The 19,826-nt window shown below is 40.4% G+C and overlaps 1 protein-coding gene across 3 annotated transcripts; it reads left to right on the top strand.

The window, feature by feature from the left end:
* The first annotated feature begins 3,266 nt into the window (after nt 1-3,266).
* On the top strand, nt 3,267-19,258 carry LOC123877172 (facilitated trehalose transporter Tret1-like). Of its 3 annotated transcripts, XM_045923675.1 has the most exons (6): nt 3,267-3,407; nt 9,324-9,388; nt 9,437-9,524; nt 9,740-9,875; nt 15,117-15,289; nt 17,966-19,257. In XM_045923675.1, exons 3-6 carry the CDS (start codon nt 9,438-9,440, stop codon nt 19,076-19,078), a joined length of 1,509 nt encoding a protein of 502 aa, XP_045779631.1. In that variant the 5' UTR covers nt 3,267-3,407; nt 9,324-9,388; nt 9,437; the 3' UTR covers nt 19,079-19,257. The 3 variants fall into 3 exon arrangements, with proteins under 3 accessions (XP_045779631.1, XP_045779632.1, XP_045779633.1); XM_045923676.1 differs by lacking the exons at nt 3,267-3,407; nt 9,324-9,388; nt 9,437-9,524; nt 9,740-9,875 and adding an exon at nt 12,185-12,313 and having other exon boundaries at nt 17,966-19,258; XM_045923677.1 differs by lacking the exons at nt 3,267-3,407; nt 9,324-9,388; nt 9,437-9,524; nt 9,740-9,875 and adding an exon at nt 12,531-12,645 and having other exon boundaries at nt 17,966-19,258.
* Nucleotides 19,259-19,826: the final 568 nt, after the last annotated feature.

Here is a 19,826-nt window from a genome sequence, read left to right as displayed (position 1 = left end):
ATTTCATTCTAGTATCGACCATTCTCACAAATTAGTCAATACTCAATACTGTCTATACTAGAATTATTTTCTTAAACTGGACCCTCTCAAGTAAAGATTTTTATACAAACCTGTGAGGATGATACTGGCATTGTCGCAATTAAAATACCATAAGCCTACGTTCTCGTATTAGTTTACAAATTGTTAAAAAACCAAATTAAATTTGAATTTCGCGGGCAGGCCCGTCTCATGCCCCTCAACAGGTTAACTTGTAGTTTAGAAATATCTAAGTTAGGTAACCTGACATTGGCTAATCTATGTAAAGCCAGACGAGAAGAAAAAAAAAAAAAAAGTTAGGTCGACCGGCAGACGGAAATCTAATGCGTTGATTTCGCAATGCCAATATCCTCCAAAACTTTCTTCGAAAGTGGACAACTTGATTTTAGAGTTCCGCTAAACTACATACAAAACCCTGAATCAGGTAAGTGCCTATAATAACCTATTTGGATTACAAGACTCAGATTGAACACGCATATCTTCACCTATTCCTGTTTTAAAATTTAAGTAAAAAAATTTGACAACTGAGGATTAAAACTGTATCAACTCAAAAAATATGTTTTTCTACACCACTTAATATTAAAAGTGTTTGACAGTACAATTATTTTAATTAAAAATCAGCATATAAGAATGTTTTGTTACTACCGTTAGCGTTATTAAAATACTAGCTGACGCCCGCGACTTCATCCACGTGGATTTAGGTTTTTCGAAATCTCGTGGGAACTCTTTGATTTTCCGGGATAAAAAGTAGCCTATGTGCTAATCCAGGATATTATCTTTCACCATTCTGAATTTCAGCCAAATCCGTCAAGTGGTTTTTGCGTGAAGGACTAACAAACATACACCCACACACACACACACACACATACACACAAACTTTCGCCTTTATAATATTAGTGTGAAGTGTTATAGTGCGATTATTAAAATCCTTTTCGGTCACACGATCTGGGCTACCTAGTAAATTATCGCCAAATATGAATGAATTAAAAATTAAATTAAAAATCTGTTAGGTATCTGCCCAAACTTGTTATTTGTCAAGAATTGTATACTCTTTTTGACAAATAACAACGTTGCTAACTAACTTACCTATCGACAGATTACAGATAGTTAGCTTAAAATATTTTGCGACCATTAAACCAGTGTTCGGACATAGATATTTATGGTTATTACTTAGGTTTAAAGAGTTTATTTCTCAGAAGAACAATGTTCACTTATATGAGAATAATAAATATAAATATAGATAAAACATAAATTTTTATCTATCTATCTATCTATCTATCTATCTATCTATCTATTAAGTCTGACAATACTTTTTTAACTCAGCTTTAAATTTTGGAAAAGATTTTTCCTCCAATATGTGTTTTGGCAAGTCATTATATATAGTAGCGCTCCCTCAAACTGTATAGTTTTGGTACCATAATTATTATACCACCATACTTATACCATACTTGGTACCATAATTATATTACATTGTCGTATCTCGAGTTACGATATCCAAATTGATAACTTTTGACCTTATTTGAGTTACGGAGTAGTAACTAGTGATTGACTCATTTCTGGGTCAAGTCAATGCAAACCAAGCCATTAAAAAAATAAGTGTTCTCCAAATGGACCAAGAGACAGCCTACATTCCTTAAACGTGCAATTATAAGTACTATATGTATAAATAGATACCTTACTATGTATACTAATATTATAAATGACAAAGTGTGTCGGTCTGTCTGTCTGCTAGATTTCCACAGCTCTTAACCCATTTTAAAGGTAGGTATCCCGGGGATGGAGACTAATTTTTGTCTCGGAAAATCAAAGAGATCCCATAGGTTTTTTAAAAAGCTAAATCCACGTAGATGGATGGATTTTTCATGGCGGTCTTCTTCAAATTTTTATTATTTGTTGTTACAGAAATACAAATTCCGTAAAAATTTCAATTCTCTACATATACCTATACCATATACGAGATATTCTCCCGTGATCTGTGTTTCCTACCAATTACATTCCGGGTATCTTTAAAACAAGCCACATCATCACTTTCCATCAGGAGTGATTGTGGTCAAGCACTTTCTTATACCTAATGAATTTTAAAAAATCGCTAAAAGACAGATGGACGGATGGATGGACCGCAGAGGCATAGTAATACGTGTCACGTTGGCACTCTTCGGATACGGAACCCTAATATAGCGATGATGTGGTGGGTTCCCAGATCCTTCCGCATGACTTCATACCTACTAAGAATACGATTTTGACTCGATGCTAACGATTATACAGATGTTAGCATGATGATATGTTAATAACCGGGACGAATGACTTAGCACGTAATCACATCACACTAATATTATAAACGCGAAAGTTTGTATGTGTGTGTGTGTATGTTTGTTACTCCTTCACGCTAAAACTACTGGACGGATTGGGCTGAAATTTAGAATGGAGATAGATTATACTCTGGATTAGCACATAGGCTACTTTTTATCCCGAAAAATCAAAGAGTTCCCACGGTAATTTTAAAAAACTACATCCACGCGAACGAAGTCGCGGGCATCAGCTAGTATACCTTATCAACAGAAACAACATAAAGAGTGGGTACGATCAGTTGAACTGTTGATGTGAAGATATTTAAAATCTAAATGATGAATTTTTTGTTGGAGTTTGGAGTTAGAACCAAAGATCACAACCATAATAGGTATGGTTAAGTACAAGCTACAATGTTTAATATAAATAACTACTACTACGTTACGAATTCAGGGTTCCGCAAAACACTAAAATATAAAAAATAAAATAAAAAATTTATTCAATTAAACTTTAACAAGTACTTTGGAATCGTCAAATTCGATTGTGCAATATGCTTTTTTCAGGAGTACTTTTAATAGATTTTTAAACTTATGTAGAGGAAAGTCCAAAAAAGATTGCGGAAAATAAATTAAAATTGATATTAAAATTATTATAATTTTAATATCATTTTTTCAAATACGTGTGAAGTCTACTAATCCACTCTTAGCAAGCGAGGAAGACTATGAGCCTAAGCCCTTCCCAAACTATTGGGCCGTGAAAAGCGAGCAGACAGAGTGACAAACACACATTTAGAATATTAACACTAAGTATGGATAATATGGGTATTGATTTTACTTTTGCTTGCAAACACATTCTCACGACTACGGAACCCATGCTTTTATATTGCAAAACTCTTCGTCATTTTAATTCAAGTTCACGCACACGCACACATACACTACTTACCGTATATTTTCCGTCAGTGTGTCCGCATCGCGCGACCACATTGGGTTCGTAGTGAAATTCAGCATGATGCCTTGCTTTCGTGTTAAGTGATTGTTTCAAGTGTAATATATACTTACTTAATACATCATACATAACAGAAAAATGTGAGTAAAATTAAATGTTTTCATGAACAAATAATATGTACTTAATAATAAATTAGAGTATTTCCAATTTTCAAAGTAAGATAACTATACCAAGTGGGTATCAAATGAAAGGGCTTTACCCGTACATTATAAAACAGATTTTTATTTATATTCATGCATCTTAGCTTTTGATTTATCGTGCAAAATGTCGGAAAAAAATTTGAGTACGGAACCCTCAGTGCTCGAGTTTGTCTCGCACTTGGCCGGTTGTTTTTTTTATTTTATTATATGGCGTAGGTATCTATATTAGCTCTTGCCCCGCGACTTCTTCTAGGATAGACACTTACATATTATTATGCACTCCGTTACAGTTCAATGGGTGACTCAAATTAATATAGACACATAACAGAATTTCGCTTTATTTTATTACTAGCTTTTTATCCCCGCAAATTCTTCTGGGATATGTAGGTACATATCGCTGCACTGAATGAATAATGACACAACTCAAAAAAACTAAATTTAAAAATATTACAAAATATTTGCTTTCACAATTTTTTTAATGAAGATATATAAATTATTATTATATTTTGTTTCTTGAAATCGGGTAAATAGTTTCGGAGATCACTAAGAATTAGAAGGCTTTAGTCTACCACGCTGGCCAAGTGCGGATTGGTAGAATTCACACACCTTTGAGAACATCCGTCCTTGAAAGGTCTAAGGCATATCGGTTTCCTCACGACGCTTTCCTTCACCGTTAATCCAAGTGATGTTTAATTATGTACTTAAAACATACATATTTCCGGAAATTTAGAGGTCCCCTGGATCGAAACGCTAGCCCTCCGAAAAGAAGGCCGCCGTTTTAACCACTAGGCCATCACTGCTTTTACATAGAAATTAAAATAGGTAGAGCTAGAAACTAGACTTAAAACTAGACACCTACTTAACTAACGCTAGAAAGTTCTTACTAAATAGTTAAGTAAGTACCTAGGTATTTAGGTACCTACCTAATACCTACGTCTATATTTTTTTGACGTAAGTTGTTTCTTTGCTCACTTTTACAATTTAAGTAATTATTATTAATCTTAAGTTAGAACTTAAAAACAATTTTTTCATAGCATTCGCTCGACAATGCCTTATTAATCTTATCATAGATCTGTTATCTAAAGGTAACGTCATAACATTCCTATAACTTAGCCGGGTTGTAACTTGTAATGTACTGAAATTTTGACTTTAGAAGATCCCGCACCCGAAGCAATTTCTGTTCAGTCCTACGTTCCTCCTTTCAGGAGTTTTCAGTTCATCAACTATTGATGTCTCGCTTCGACGTATGATGGCGTCCCTTTCCCTCGCCAGAAACACGAACCATAGAGTAAAGACTATTGAAAATTCCCACCAAAACTTGCGTAACGTTATAATATTGTGGTGTTATTGAAATTAATGATTTAGGTATTTAACTTGAAATTAAAATGTCAAGTGGCGACGATAATGACTAACTCCGGAAACTATTATTGCTCAAAGTGTAGGTAATTTGCCGCCGGAAACTTCTAAAGACAGGTAGGTAGGTACCTATTTAAGCATAAGATAAGATGAAGATAAAATTTGGCTCAGCAACAAATGTTAACATCACAGTCACAGTAATATTATAAAGGCGAAAGTTTGTATGTGTGTGTGTGTGTGTGTGTGTGTGTGTGTGTGTGTGTGTGTATGTTTGTTACTCCTTCACACAAAAACTACTGGACGGATTGGGCTGAAATTTAGAATGGAGATAGATTATACCCTGGATTAGCACATAGGCTACTTTTTATCCCGGATAATCAAAGAGTTCCCATGGGAATTTTTAATCCACATCCACGCGAACGTAGTCGCGGGTATCAGCTAGTAAGTCATAAACGTAACAAAACATATTTACTTAATAGTTAGTTAGTAATAACAAACATTAATGTGCACCTGTTTCCCGAACTAGTAAAAACTGTGTAGATTTTCATTCAAATAAACTTTTACAAGTGCTTTTGAATCGTCAAAATAATTTACCACTGGTTCAGAATGCCATTCCTACCGAGCAGAACCAGCAAGAAACTCGGCGGTTGCTCTTTTCAACGGTTCAATTTACAATAATATGTCTTACTATACAAGCAATTGCAGCCCCGCGGATTGCTGGAGCGAGTCAAATTCATGCTTTCTATCATTTACCTATTAAATCTTCGATCGATAAAACTGCTTTTTTATCATTTACATAATCTTCGATCGATATAACACATGGTATACCTTTCCTTGGCCATTGTCGGAAAGTTTCTCATATTAATTTTCATACCAATGCAAAGCAAAAAGCCATGCCCATGCTATGCCCAGGTTATTTACCCTTATATTGATTTAGTTCAGGCTCAGATGATTTATTTTTTGTTGGTGCCCGCGCCTTCGTCTACGTAATTCACGTCATGCCTTTCGTACATCTTGGACTTTTTAGGCAGCCCGGCTAGCATGTAAAAAGCAAGTAGATAAAAATTATATCCCCGATTATATCCACTGATTTGTCCATCAGTGGATATAATCGGGGGATATAATTTTTATCTACTGCCCATGCTAGCCGGGCAGGGTGTCGACTCTATCCTCTAGCTCTACTCGTGTGCTCGTGCAGAGTTTGTGAGCCAGCACGTGCCAGACCTTCGTTATTTTATAAACGCTGAAAGTTTCCCTGCGTAATATCCCCAACACTGGGAGCAACGATCAGCTTTTATAAAATGAAAAGATCTGGCTCACGCTGGCTCTCTCTCTATTACAATGGTACAGTAGGGTATCTAAGAGGTAAAAGTCAATTCTTCAAACTATCTATTTTGAATGACTGACTTTGAAGTCGTGGCATCCTTTTAGTAAACCTTTCTTTTATTTATGGTGAAATCGCATTTAAACATATCCACCAAAAATTTTAACAACTTCTCAGCGAATAGCTAGGTAACCTAAGTACACAAACAATTAAAATAATATGGATTGCTATATTGTTTTTAAGGTAAGTAACCTTCAATTAGGTAGGAACAAATTATTTCAAAATATAAACCTGTTTGATTGCGGGTTCGTATTCGTAGGTACATACATACTTAAGTTTTTGCGATAACTTTTTATTACTTTAGTAGGTACCTACTCATTATATCTTAAAAGTTAGCACCTACTAGCTTTAGAACATGTAACTTAACATAAAGTTTATAAACAATAGTTTTTTCCCGCGACTTCGTCCGCGTGATACCTAGCTACTGTAGGTAATTTACAGTCCTCGGGGATAACTTACTATAAAAGAATTTTCAGAATTGGATTATTAGGGTTCCGTACCTCAAAAGGAAAAGCGGAACCCTTATAGGGTCACTTTGTTGTCTGTCTGTCTGTCCGTCCGTCCGTCCGTCCGTAATTTATTCAACTTATACAATGTACAGGGCATACAAAGCAAAACAAAAATATAGGTAGCTAACAATTTGGCGGCCCTAACAATACCTAGCGATCTCTTCCAGGCAACCAAAATAATTAATTCCGTAATTCTGAAGCGAAGCCAGAGGATTTTTATAAGGAACTTTTGCATTAACTTAAACGAACTTAAAAAACGTAATTAAAAGTTTTTTCACGAGTCAAGACCCAAGTTTGAGGAAGTCAGTGGGTATTGTTTTTCCTTGTAGGATATAATACCTACGTCCGTATCAGGTACGTAGGTACGTACGTACCTATACTACTGTGCTACTAGGTACCACATTAGTAGACTAGACTACGTTATTACAAGAAAAAAAAACATTGACAAAACTTGATTTTCCAACTTCGCTCGAATCACATCACACTAATATTACGTATATAAAGGGGTTTGTGTGTATGTGTGTTTATGTTTGTTACTCCTTCACGCAAAAAACTATTGAACGGATTGGGCTGTTTAGAATGGAGATAGATTTTACTCTCGATTAGCACATAAGCTACTTTTTATTCCGGAAAATTAAAGAGTTCCCACGGGATTTTTAAAACCTACATCCACGCGAACGAAGTCGCAGGCATCAGCTGGTCTTTAATAATTATGTGCTCGCATAGAATTAATTATTCTGGAAAGCCTTGATTAGTGTTAGGTTAAGTAGGTACATGTACCTACCTACATGCATAATCTTAATTTAGATAGGTAGTATAGGTTTATTTACCACAGAAATTCGCAATTTCCTGCCCAAACCGAGATGTGTGATTTATGTAAGTATATTACCGTGAATTAAATAAAAATTAAAAATCTGTATTAAGCGGATATTTATTTGTAAACTAGCTGATGCCCGCGACTTTGTCCGCGTGGATTTAGTTATTATATATATAGTTGATAAAATCCCGTGGGAACTCTTTAATTTTCCGGACTGAAAAATAGTCTATCCCACTCCATGTCTTTAACTAGGTAGGTACTCACTCGTATATCCTATTCAGTGCAATCCATGCAAAAAATCATGTCGATCCGTTGCGACGTGATTAAGCAAACAACTAAGCTTTCGCATTAAATATAATGGGTACTGATTGAGATATCATGTACAAATAATAATTAAAATATAATAACCATAGCCAAATCGACAAGCAGGAATAGCTAGTTGGCCGACCTTCGCTAGAGACAGTAATACATCGTGCCCAACAAGCTGTTTTCATTGAAGTACAAAACAATCAAAGATCTATAAAGGATTTTTTACTCTTTATTTAGGGTTCCGTACACAAAGGGTAAAAACGGAGCCCTATTAATGTCACTCTGCTGTTTTTCTGTCTGTCCGATTGTCTGTTTGTCGGTCTGTCCGCGTGTCACAGGTTTCTAGCTCGGTGAAGAAATGTTACATACCTGAAATTTTGGTATTTGGTGTTTAAAAAATTCTATTATATTATTTTTAACCTAAAACCTAAACCTCTAACTATTACGATTCATGAGATATAGCACGCTGACAGACAGACAGAAGGAAGGACGGACTGACGGACGGACGGCAGACGAACGGATAGCGAAGCTAAAACGAACTCAGCGCGGTGGGGGACTTTGTTAATTTATAAATATGTAGTGATGATAAATAATATTTTCATCTCTTGAGGTGAAAGAATCCTAATTAGGACCTAGGTATTGCAGCAAATAACTACTTTTAGAAGGAAGTTGATGCAATAACATTTATAGCTTAACCAATCATTTCGTAACACCCGTTATTGCAAGGATATCTTATCGGATTGGTCTTACTGAATTAGGATTAATTGCTTTGCTAAACGTATTGCTATTACCGACTAGGGATATTCAATTGAATCCTAGAAAACTCAAAATCTTTAGGTGCTGATTTCTTAGTTTAAAAAGTTTTCAAAAAACCACCGACGTGGTTTTACATCTTTTTCAATCCGGCAATCAATTCCAACAAGAATTTTATGTGTTTTTTATGCACCCAGTGATAGGTACCATTAAGACGAATCTAATGGCGTATTATCATTAACACACAACCCTGCTTTGAGCTTCGCCGCAGTCGGGTAAAAACTAGATGATGCCCGCGATTTTTAACCCCCGACCCAAAAAGAGGGGTGTTATAAGTTTGACGTCTGTATCTATGTGTCTGTGTATCTGTCTGTGGCATCGTAGCTTCTAAACTAATGAACCGATTTTAATTTAGTTTGTTTTTGTTGGAAAAAATACCCGACTACGGAACCCTCAGTGCACGAGTCTGACTCGCACTCGGCCGGTTTTTTTTGCTTTTGAGGTACGGAACCCTAAAAATAAGAACGAAGTAGGTCTTCTTCTGTGTGATTTTTTCTTAATTATTATGCGTGAAAATTTTTATGCAAATTTTATCTTTTGTTAAAAATGTTAACGAAGTATTCATTCATCATTATCTACGCTAGTAAAATATTATATTATGATCATTTTAACGGCTCCGGATTTGAATATCTTGCAAATTGAAGATGATTGTTTTTTTTTCTTTACAGAGTTCAGACCACGGAAGCAGAACGATGCAAACTTATCTGTGATAATATATTTTGAAAAAATAAAGTAAGCTCAAAAGGGCTAGAACCCAGAGCCGTAAAACCAGTTAAAAAAATATGGCCGCGAAAAAAATTGAAATCGTTCCCACGAGGACCATGGCGTGTGAGAACGAGAAGCAACCAGTGTCGCCATTTTTACGACAGGTAGGCATTTCTGAGTTTTGCCCGACTACGGCGAAGCCCGAAAGGAGGGTGACGAGTTTGACTAGTATGTATGTGTAAGTGTATGTTTGTGCGTTCCTTTGTCATCGAACCCCAGGTCCTCGAAATAGGACACCGAAGTCTTAGCCATTTGGTTATTACAGCTAGTCTTGTTATTATTATGTATAGATTTAGATATTATATTATTTTTCCTCTAGTTGCAAGCGGTAAGTGGTGTGGTGATGTACATGATCGGCACCGGCGCCAACATCGCGTACCCTGGCGTGCTGCTGGAGCAGTTGCGACAACCTGACTCCGCCGTGCGACTGACGCCGGAGCACGAGTCCTGGATAGGTGAGACTACAGTTACTTGATAATCCGACAAGCGGTGGTATGGTGTGGTGATGTATATACATGGTTGGCACTGGCGCCAACATCGCGTACCCTGGCGTGCTGCTGGAGCAGTTGCGACAACCTGACTCCGCCGTGCGACTGACGCCGGAGCACGAGTCCTGGATAGGTGAGACTACAGTTACTTGATAATCCGACAAGCGGTGGTATGGTGTGGTGATGTACATGGTCGGCACCGGCGCCAACATCGCGTACCCTGGCGTGCTGCTGGAGCAGTTGCGACAACCTGACTCCGCCGTGCGACTGACGCCGGAGCACGAGTCCTGGATAGGTGAGACTACAGTTACTTGATAATCCGACAAGCGGTGGTATGATGTGGTGATGTACATGATCGGCACCGGCGCCAACATCGCGTACCCTGGCGTGCTGCTGGAGCAGTTGCGACAACCTGACTCCGCCGTGCGACTGACGCCGGAGCACGAGTCCTGGATAGGTGAGACTACAGTTACTTGATAATCCGACAAGCGGTGGTATGGTGTGGTGATGTACATGATCGGCACCGGCGCCAACATCGCGTACCCTGGCGTGCTGCTGGAGCAGTTGCGACAACCTGACTCCGCCGTGCGACTGACGCCGGAGCACGAGTCCTGGATAGGTGAGACTACAGTTACTTGATAATCCGACAAGCGGTGGTATGGTGTGGTGATGTACATGATCGGCACCGGCGCCAACATCGCGTACCCTGGCGTGCTGCTGGAGCAGTTGCGACAACCTGACTCCGCCGTGCGACTGACGCCGGAGCACGAGTCCTGGATAGGTGAGACTACAGTTACTTGATAATCCGACAACCGGTGGTATGGTGTGGTGATGTACATGATCGGCACCGGCGCCAACATCGCGTACCCTGGCGTGCTGCTGGAGCAGTTGCGACAACCTGACTCCGCCGTGCGACTGACGACGGAGCACGAGTCCTGGATAGGTGAGACTACAGTTACTTGATAATCCGACAAGCGGTGGTATGATGTGGTGATGTACATGATCGGCACCGGCGCCAACATCGCGTACCCTGGCGTGCTGCTGGAGCAGTTGCGACAACCTGACTCCGCCGTGCGACTGACGCCGGAGCACGAGTCCTGGATAGGTGAGACTACAGTTACTTGATAATCCGACAAGCGGTGGTATGGTGTGGTGATGTATATACATGGTTGGCACTGGCGCCAACATCGCGTACCCTGGCGTGCTGCTGGAGCAGTTGCGACAACCTGACTCCGCCGTGCGACTGACGCCGGAGCACGAGTCCTGGATAGGTGAGACTACAGTTACTTGATAATCCGACAAGCGGTGGTATGGTGTGGTGATGTACATGATCGGCACCGGCGCCAACATCGCGTACCCTGGCGTGCTGCTGGAGCAGTTGCGACAACCTGACTCCGCCGTGCGACTGACGCCGGAGCACGAGTCCTGGATAGGTGAGACTACAGTTACTTGATAATCCGACAAGCGGTGGTATGATGTGGTGATGTACATGATCGGCACCGGCGCCAACATCGCGTACCCTGGCGTGCTGCTGGAGCAGTTGCGACAACCTGACTCCGCCGTGCGACTGACGCCGGAGCACGAGTCCTGGATAGGTGAGACTACAGTTACTTGATAATCCGACAAGCGGTGGTATGGTGTGGTGATGTACATGATCGGCACCGGCGCCAACATCGCGTACCCTGGCGTGCTGCTGGAGCAGTTGCGACAACCTGACTCCGCCGTGCGACTGACGCCGGAGCACGAGTCCTGGATAGGTGAGACTACAGTTACTTGATAATCCGACAAGCGGTGGTATGGTGTGGTGATGTACATGATCGGCACCGGCGCCAACATCGCGTACCCTGGCGTGCTGCTGGAGCAGTTGCGACAACCTGACTCCGCCGTGCGACTGACGCCGGAGCACGAGTCCTGGATAGGTGAGACTACAGTTACTTGATAATCCGACAACCGGTGGTATGGTGTGGTGATGTACATGATCGGCACCGGCGCCAACATCGCGTACCCTGGCGTGCTGCTGGAGCAGTTGCGACAACCTGACTCCGCCGTGCGACTGACGCCGGAGCACGAGTCCTGGATAGGTGAGACTACAGTTACTTGATAATCCGACAAGCGGTGGTATGATGTGGTGATGTACATGATCGGCACCGGCGCCAACATCGCGTACCCTGGCGTGCTGCTGGAGCAGTTGCGACAACCTGACTCCGCCGTGCGACTGACGCCGGAGCACGAGTCCTGGATAGGTGAGACTACAGTTACTTGATAATCCGACAAGCGGTGGTATGGTGTGGTGATGTACATGATCGGCACCGGCGCCAACATCGCGTACCCTGGCGTGCTGCTGGAGCAGTTGCGACAACCTGACTCCGCCGTGCGACTGACGCCGGAGCACGAGTCCTGGATAGGTGAGACTACAGTTACTTGATAATCCGACAAGCGGTGGTATGGTGTGGTGATGTATATACATGGTTGGCACTGGCGCCAACATCGCGTACCCTGGCGTGCTGCTGGAGCAGTTGCGACAACCTGACTCCGCCGTGCGACTGACGCCGGAGCACGAGTCCTGGATAGGTGAGACTACAGTTACTTGATAATCCGACAAGCGGTGGTATGGTGTGGTGATGTATATACATGGTTGGCACTGGCGCCAACATCGCGTACCCTGGCGTGCTGCTGGAGCAGTTGCGGCAACCTGACTCCGCCGTGCGACTGACGCCGGAGCACGAGTCCTGGATAGGTGAGACTACAGTTACTTGATAATCCGACAAGCGGTGGTATGGTGTGGTGATGTATATACATGGTTGGCACTGGCGCCAACATCGCGTACCCTGGCGTGCTGCTGGAGCAGTTGCGACAACCTGACTCCGCCGTGCGACTGACGCCGGAGCACGAGTCCTGGATAGGTGAGACTACAGTTACTTGATAATCCGACAAGCGGTGGTATGGTGTGGTGATGTATATACATGGTTGGCACTGGCGCCAACATCGCGTACCCTGGCGCGCTGCTGAAGCAGTTGCGAGAATCTGACGCCAGAACATACGTCCTGGATAGGTGAGACCATATCTTTGCAGCTAAAATATGTAGGTAAAGGTACCGAACACGAGTCCTGGTTAGGTAAGAGCATTCTCTATTTTACCTCTTAGCAGTGTGGTTCATAACAGACGATTCTAGTGACTAGTATCACTCACAACGAGATACGAGGTTATACGGTTTTAGGGTTCGTTTAGCCTAACATCGCGTACCTTGGCTTGCTGCACAAGTTATTGCGACAAACTGACTCCACTATGGGACTGACACCAGAACTCATGTTCTGGATAGGTAAGACTATTCTGCATTTTTCCTTCTTGGAGTATGCTTCAGAAAGGGCGATGAATTCATCATAGGTTGCTAACCAAGCTGTATAGCATCTAGTCATGATCGGAACCGGTGCCAAAACATGCTGCTCGCGTACCTTGGAATACCGCTGAAGTATTTGCGACAGCTTGACTTGAGTACGCGAGTCCTCAAGACTAGCTCTTTTTTCTTCTCCGGATATTTTTTCTAGTACCCCAAGGTCATAAATAATGATTCACATGAAAATTACAACTTTTTGGGCTCAACGTAACATAGTTTTGCATCTTTTCGTCAATCCTAAAATGTCTGCATTGTACATACCATACCGTATTTAATAAATACATTCAGCATCAAACACTCAAGGATCAAATCAAATACTTAAGGATACCATTAAGTTTTCAAGCAAAATACTTAGTAACATAGTTAACTACAATTTCCGTGAATACAACGAACTAGCAATTTCAAGTTATGAGTAGGTAGGTAATGACAACTGTTTATGTAATTTGCCAGAAGAACCTTGATTACCATAATGGCTTTGTGACAAATTATTTTGAAGCGTTAACTGGTATCTGGTAAATATATTCCCTCACTATTTGCTATAGGTGGACGGAATATTGTAACATTACAACAACAGTAAAATTCTGGTGAACACAATATTATACTCGTACATAAACCTAGGAAGAAGTGGTGGTGACCCTTTAAAAAGACATGTCCAGTTCAGCAATGGAAACATGCAGGGTGATAGATGGATACTACTACGTTATATGTACGGCAGAAGTGTTCTGAGCATAGAGTGCGTGCTGACAAGCGCAGAAGATGGCGGGAAATCGGTGGATGGGAAAGCCGGAGGACTTTGTGTGTGAGCTTTGACGCTCTCTAAGAAAAACTTATATCCAGCAGGGGACCTCATCAAGCTAAAAGAGGAACTTTTCTAAGTAAAAATCGCTATTTTTATTAAGAAAAGTTCCTTATTAAGAAGAGCAAACGAGCCGGCTGGCTACCTGGTATTACGAAGTGTTTGAACATTTGCAGCACCAGTAGAAAAGTACTGTAAATACAGTTTTAATCAGTGCACGACAATTGCCCCTCACTTCTAGTTTCCAGCAATTCCAACAATGTCTTCAAAGGAAGGTGGAAAATATTTGCTTGGTACAATAGCATAATGGAAGGTTGCTCAATAGATTTAACCCATAAGCAAATAGCAAAATTATTTCATTATTTTACCGCCATTTTTCTGCTTAATGATATGGCTGTTTTTCTGCCATAGCTTGGTGATATGTCACATTCTTGGACGAAGTATAAGATGACTTGCAAATTTTGTGATATGTCTTCATTGTTTGCTGCTATTACGTAAGCCACTTTATTTCAATAGGACAAAAAACAATCGAGCCTTTAAAAGTCTATTCAAACTTGTTTTGTTTGTATAACTTTACAGCTGAGTTTAACTTTTTTCTTTCAAGCATCAATAGAACTATCAATATAAATAACGCATAAAATATCAATAGTTATAAGAAAATGAACATCTCAAAATCTATTTATCCACAAAATCTGCATTTACAATTTCCACAAATTGGTAATGATGCAGCTTTTAAGGTGGAGCGCGCCTGCCTAGATAGTGCCGATTCATTCAAATTCTTCTTTTGAATGGAGGTACCAAACAGTTATAAATAAACATACCTAACCAAACAAATTAATATTTTGCGAGGAAAACAGAAGTCGAAAGACATTCCATGTTATTCTAGCCGTACGAATTAGACACGAGGAAGCGAATCGTTTCGTACAAGCCCGTGGAATCTCGATTATGTAGACGTACAAACTGCAGACCTTTGTGATCTCTGTTTATATAAAATCATATATACTTTATCCAATTCCAGCATCCATCCTTGGCCTGGCTCTGATCTCTGGTATCCTCACGGCACCATTCTGCCTGCAGAAGCTTGGTCGAAGACTGACGAACCAGCTCAGCACGCTGCCAACCTTGGCAGGCTGGGCACTGCTGCTGACTGCTAAGGATCCTATTGCCCTGCTCATGAGTAGATCGTTGCAGGTAATTTCTATTCATTAGAAATAAAAATAATAAATTTCAACATTAATCTGACCTTGGAGAGAATGGCAGTCAAGAAATTATTCCCGCAGAGATAGTAATTTTAACTAATCTGAGTACATAACACTCAAACTGTCTGCTTTATCTTAGGCATTTTTATAGGTAGCTATTTTTCAAACCCGAAATGTACAGCGTGCAAAACTCGGGTCAATGTCCCATACGACGCGGCATTGACTCCGAGTGGTCTATTTACGTAGCGATCGTTGACCTCTAGCGTTAGTCAGATGTTTTATTTGCAATATAATGTTGTGATCTTTTAAATATACAGGATTTTTCTCATGTTTTCTTATCAGTAATCATTAGTACCCTGTCCTCATTTTTGCTAGCGTTCGGGTTACACCTTGTATTATGACCCGAAGGTCTACAAAAAAACTTGAACTGATGAATCAGTTCAGCACCTACTCTTCTTACCCTTGAAATGACCTCGAGGTATTGTAATCCAAACTCAAATTGTCACTTTACCATAAATGAATACCTATCTCACGTTAAATTGGGAACGTGAACGCATACCTAATAATTTATCGGAGTCATGGAGTTAAGTGACACTACTTTACAATGTAAATACATTTATCGATAAAATTCGATATCACAAACGGCTGGTTTTGTTCCAAGACAATTATTGGTAACAATTCCGCAAGTATGTGAGTAAAATATTAATCAAAATCAATTGATGAGACTGCCTCCAATGTTTTCTTCCGTGTCCATAAGTTTTTTGACCTCATAAGTTATTCGTAAGTAGTGCATTGCCCATCGCCACTTCAGCTTCGCAACCCGTTGAGCTATATCGGTTACTCTGGTTCTCCTACGAATCTCCTCATTCCTGATTTGATCACGTAGAGAAACTCCAAGCATAGCACTCCATCGCCCGCTGAGTGACTGAGTTTTCTTATGAGGCTTATAGCTAGCATCCTTATTATAACATCGGTGGCAACAGGCACTGTTCAAAGATTTTGGACTTCAAACACTGAGGCATAAGGCTTATGTCAAAAATAAATTATTTCTTAGGCATTATTAAATAGTTCCAAAATACTTAAAATCCACGTCCTTTGTTAGTTTTAAGTGTAACAACCATTTTAAATTATCGATTAAACTAAAAAAGCATGTCTAATCATTGTGACATCACATGCCAGTATTTCATAGAAGCTCGTATACTAAACGCGTGTTCTGACGTTTCATAAAAAGACACTGATTTGGCTAGTTGTCAAACACCGGATTTTGGACGAGAAGACATCTCAAAGCTTCCGAAAAACAAATAGATATTGGGGTCCAAAAGTGCTAGAAGGGAGACCTCGCACTGAAAGCGCATCGTTGAAGGACCTCACTAAGTGGACACTCACATGACATCAATGATCAAAGAAGTCACAGGGAGTTCCTGGATTCGGGTGACGCAAGGCCGTGGCGATAAGATAGATAATGCTCAATCAGCACGTTGTCCCGACACCGGTTCACGTCGAAAATGTTGGCATCGAAATTGTTTCACAATACAACTACCTTGGCCAAATAATTCAACTAGGCAGAAGCCATTTCGATGAGGAAGCCAACAGAAGAATTCGGCTAGGCTGGAAAACTAAGTCAAGTCTTCTCATCGTCAATTCCTCAATGCCTGAAAACAAAAGTCTTCAACCAGTGTGTCCTTCCCGTCCTCACCTATGGTGCTGAAACGTGGACACTGACAAATGGCCTTGTTCACAAATTCAAAGTTGCTCAGCGAGCTATGGAGAGGGCTATGTTAGGAGTTTCCCTGAGGGATAAGACCCGAAATGAGGAGATCCGCAGGAGAACCAAGGTCACTGACATAGCCCAAACTATTAGCAAACTGAAGTGGCAGTGGGCAGGCCATGCCTGTCGTAGAGGCGATGGCCGTTGGAGCCGGAAAGTCCTTGAGTGGAGACCGCGTTTAAGCAAACGTAGTGTGGGACGCCCTCCAGCACGATGGACCGACGATATAAAGCGGCTGGCGGGAAGTGGCTGGATGAGGAAGGCTGAGGACCGGGTGTGGTGGCGCTCTATAGGGAAGGCCTATGTCCAGCAGTGGACGTCCACAGGCTGATGATGATGATGATGATGATGAAGGCCGTGGCGTGTGGAAGTCCCTAGAATAGACCATGTCCAGCTATGGACGTATATTGCTTGATTATGGTGATGATTATGATAGTGACCATATTCTGTAAAACAAGTGATTAGCTGATACTGAATTAAAACTCTTGATATTATTTACATAATAGGTATAATCTGAGGTTAAATTTTTCAAGAAAGTACTTATTAAGTATTAACACGATACGGTATCGGTTGCTACATAACCAATTATAACGTAAGTTGTGGTAACCTTGACATATTGAACGATGCTCTTTGCATCTCGAGGGAGTATCGTCACATCTCTGTTATATAGACATCATTAATTTCATTTCGTCATAATGTTTTGTAACATGTCCATTTCTTACATCACAATATGGAACTGAAACAAAAAATATGGGGCATCCAAAACCCCAAAAAGTGAGGATCTTTTTTCAGTGTCAGATTTATTTTTTTAGGTGGTGCCCGCGATTTGTAAAGCGAAAATATATTGACGGTCAAAATCTGCACTCAAATGTCCAATTCATGTTTTGTTCTCAATTCCAGGGTTTCGGCATGGGTTTACAAGCAGCAGCCGCGCCCGTCTCCATCGCTGAGTACTCCTCACCAAAGCACCGAGGAGTGTTCCTGGCAACCATCGCGTTTTCCTTCGCAACCGGCATGCTAGTCGCTCACGTCTTCGGAACTATCCTATACTGGAGAACAGCTGCAGTAGCCTGTGGAAGCTTCTACGTGGTCTCCCTAATCCTGATCTCACTATCCCCAGAAACCCCACCGTATTTGGCTTCAACGGGAAAATTCAACGAATGCCGAAAATCCTTCAGATGGTTAAGAGGCTATGACGAAGATGCCGAAAAGGAATTAGAAATTCTCCTCAACAGCCAAAAGAAACAGACGATAACCACACCTAAAGTCTCAAAATTGAAGTATTATGCTGATGTAGTTAGGAAACCAGAGTTTTATAAGCCTACTGTGATAATGATGTTTATGTTTGTACTATTCCAAGTATCAGGAATGACAGTCATACCATCGTATACCGTCTCAATAATGAACGAAGTAACTGGTGGTCAGATAGAATCTTATACCAGTATGCTAATGGTAGATGTTGTACGTTTCATCAGTGCTGTAATAGCGTGTATTGTAATCAATAAGTTAAATCGACGTACAGTCCTCTTTTTGGGGATATACATTAGTGTAGCATCTTTATTTATTACGTCAATACTTTTGTATTTAAGAGATTTCGGGTATATACCTGATCCTTATAAATGGACGCCTGCTATATCGACTCTGTTATATATTTTCGGTAAGACTTTAGGAATCTTGCCTATACCTTGGGCAATAGCTGGAGAAATCTTCCCGTTAGAGTACAGATCCCTTGGAAGTGGTATTTCAGGATTAACTTTATCCCTCATGTTCTTTCTGGTAGTTAAAACTGCTCCTGCCCTGTTTCGTGCAATTAGTGTGAAGGGAACATTTTGCGTTTATGGATTTTGTATATCAATATGTGGAGTTTTCTTATTCTTTCTGCTCCCAGAGACGAAAGGTAAAACGTTGTATGAAATCGAGTGCCATTTTAAGGGGGTGAAAGATAAAGCAGTACAAATAGAAATGAGTGAAAAGGATAGGATGTTAGAGTTAGAGAAGGTAGAAGAGGGATGATGGATTGCATGAAAGAGACAGGAAATGCCTTCCAGCTTTAAAAAGCTGACCCAGTAGTTAAGAAAATGGATAATCACTATCCATATTCATACTTTACCTACTATACTTAGTAATACTTAATAAATGCAAAATTGTGTCGGTTTGTGCTACTAGCTCTATCTGTCCATCCGTTTACGGTCTAACAGATTCTGAAGAGCTGCAGAGATAGCTTGCATCCCAAAAAAGGAGGCTACTTTTGATCGGGGAAAATCAAAGAGTTCCTTCGGGTTTTTAAATAGGTAACCTAAATCCACGTGGACAAAGTCACGAGCATTATCTTGTATTGATATAAATTTTTTTTTAATAGAATGATTTTGTGGAAAATATTATAATTTGATGAAAAACACGTAAAGTTTTGCTTAAAATAATAAGTTCAAAGGAGATCATTCTAGCTCCATACATTTTTGGGCCTTTTCTGAAAGTGCCGGCCAACGAAAAAAAATGGTACGGATCGTTAGAACTAGCCATTTGGAGTAATAGTTAATATGGCAGAAAAGTTGTAGGATTGCTCTGAACCAAGTTATACAAGGTCGAAGATTCGTCATTTTCATACATTTTATTGATTTCTAAAAGTGCTGGGAAACATAAAATAATGTTAGATATTGCTAGAACTAATGATTTGAAGCAATTGTCATTATGACCCGAAGAATGTGGGGCCATTATATCTCGTGTTATACAAGTTATACAAAAAATTAATATACTTTGTATA

This window comes from Maniola jurtina, chromosome 23 (genome assembly GCF_905333055.1).
Source record: "Maniola jurtina chromosome 23, ilManJurt1.1, whole genome shotgun sequence".
Taxonomy (NCBI): Eukaryota; Metazoa; Arthropoda; class Insecta; order Lepidoptera; family Nymphalidae; genus Maniola; species Maniola jurtina.
Note: the sequence above shows the minus strand (reverse complement) of the source record. Positions and strands in the feature narration are given on the sequence as shown.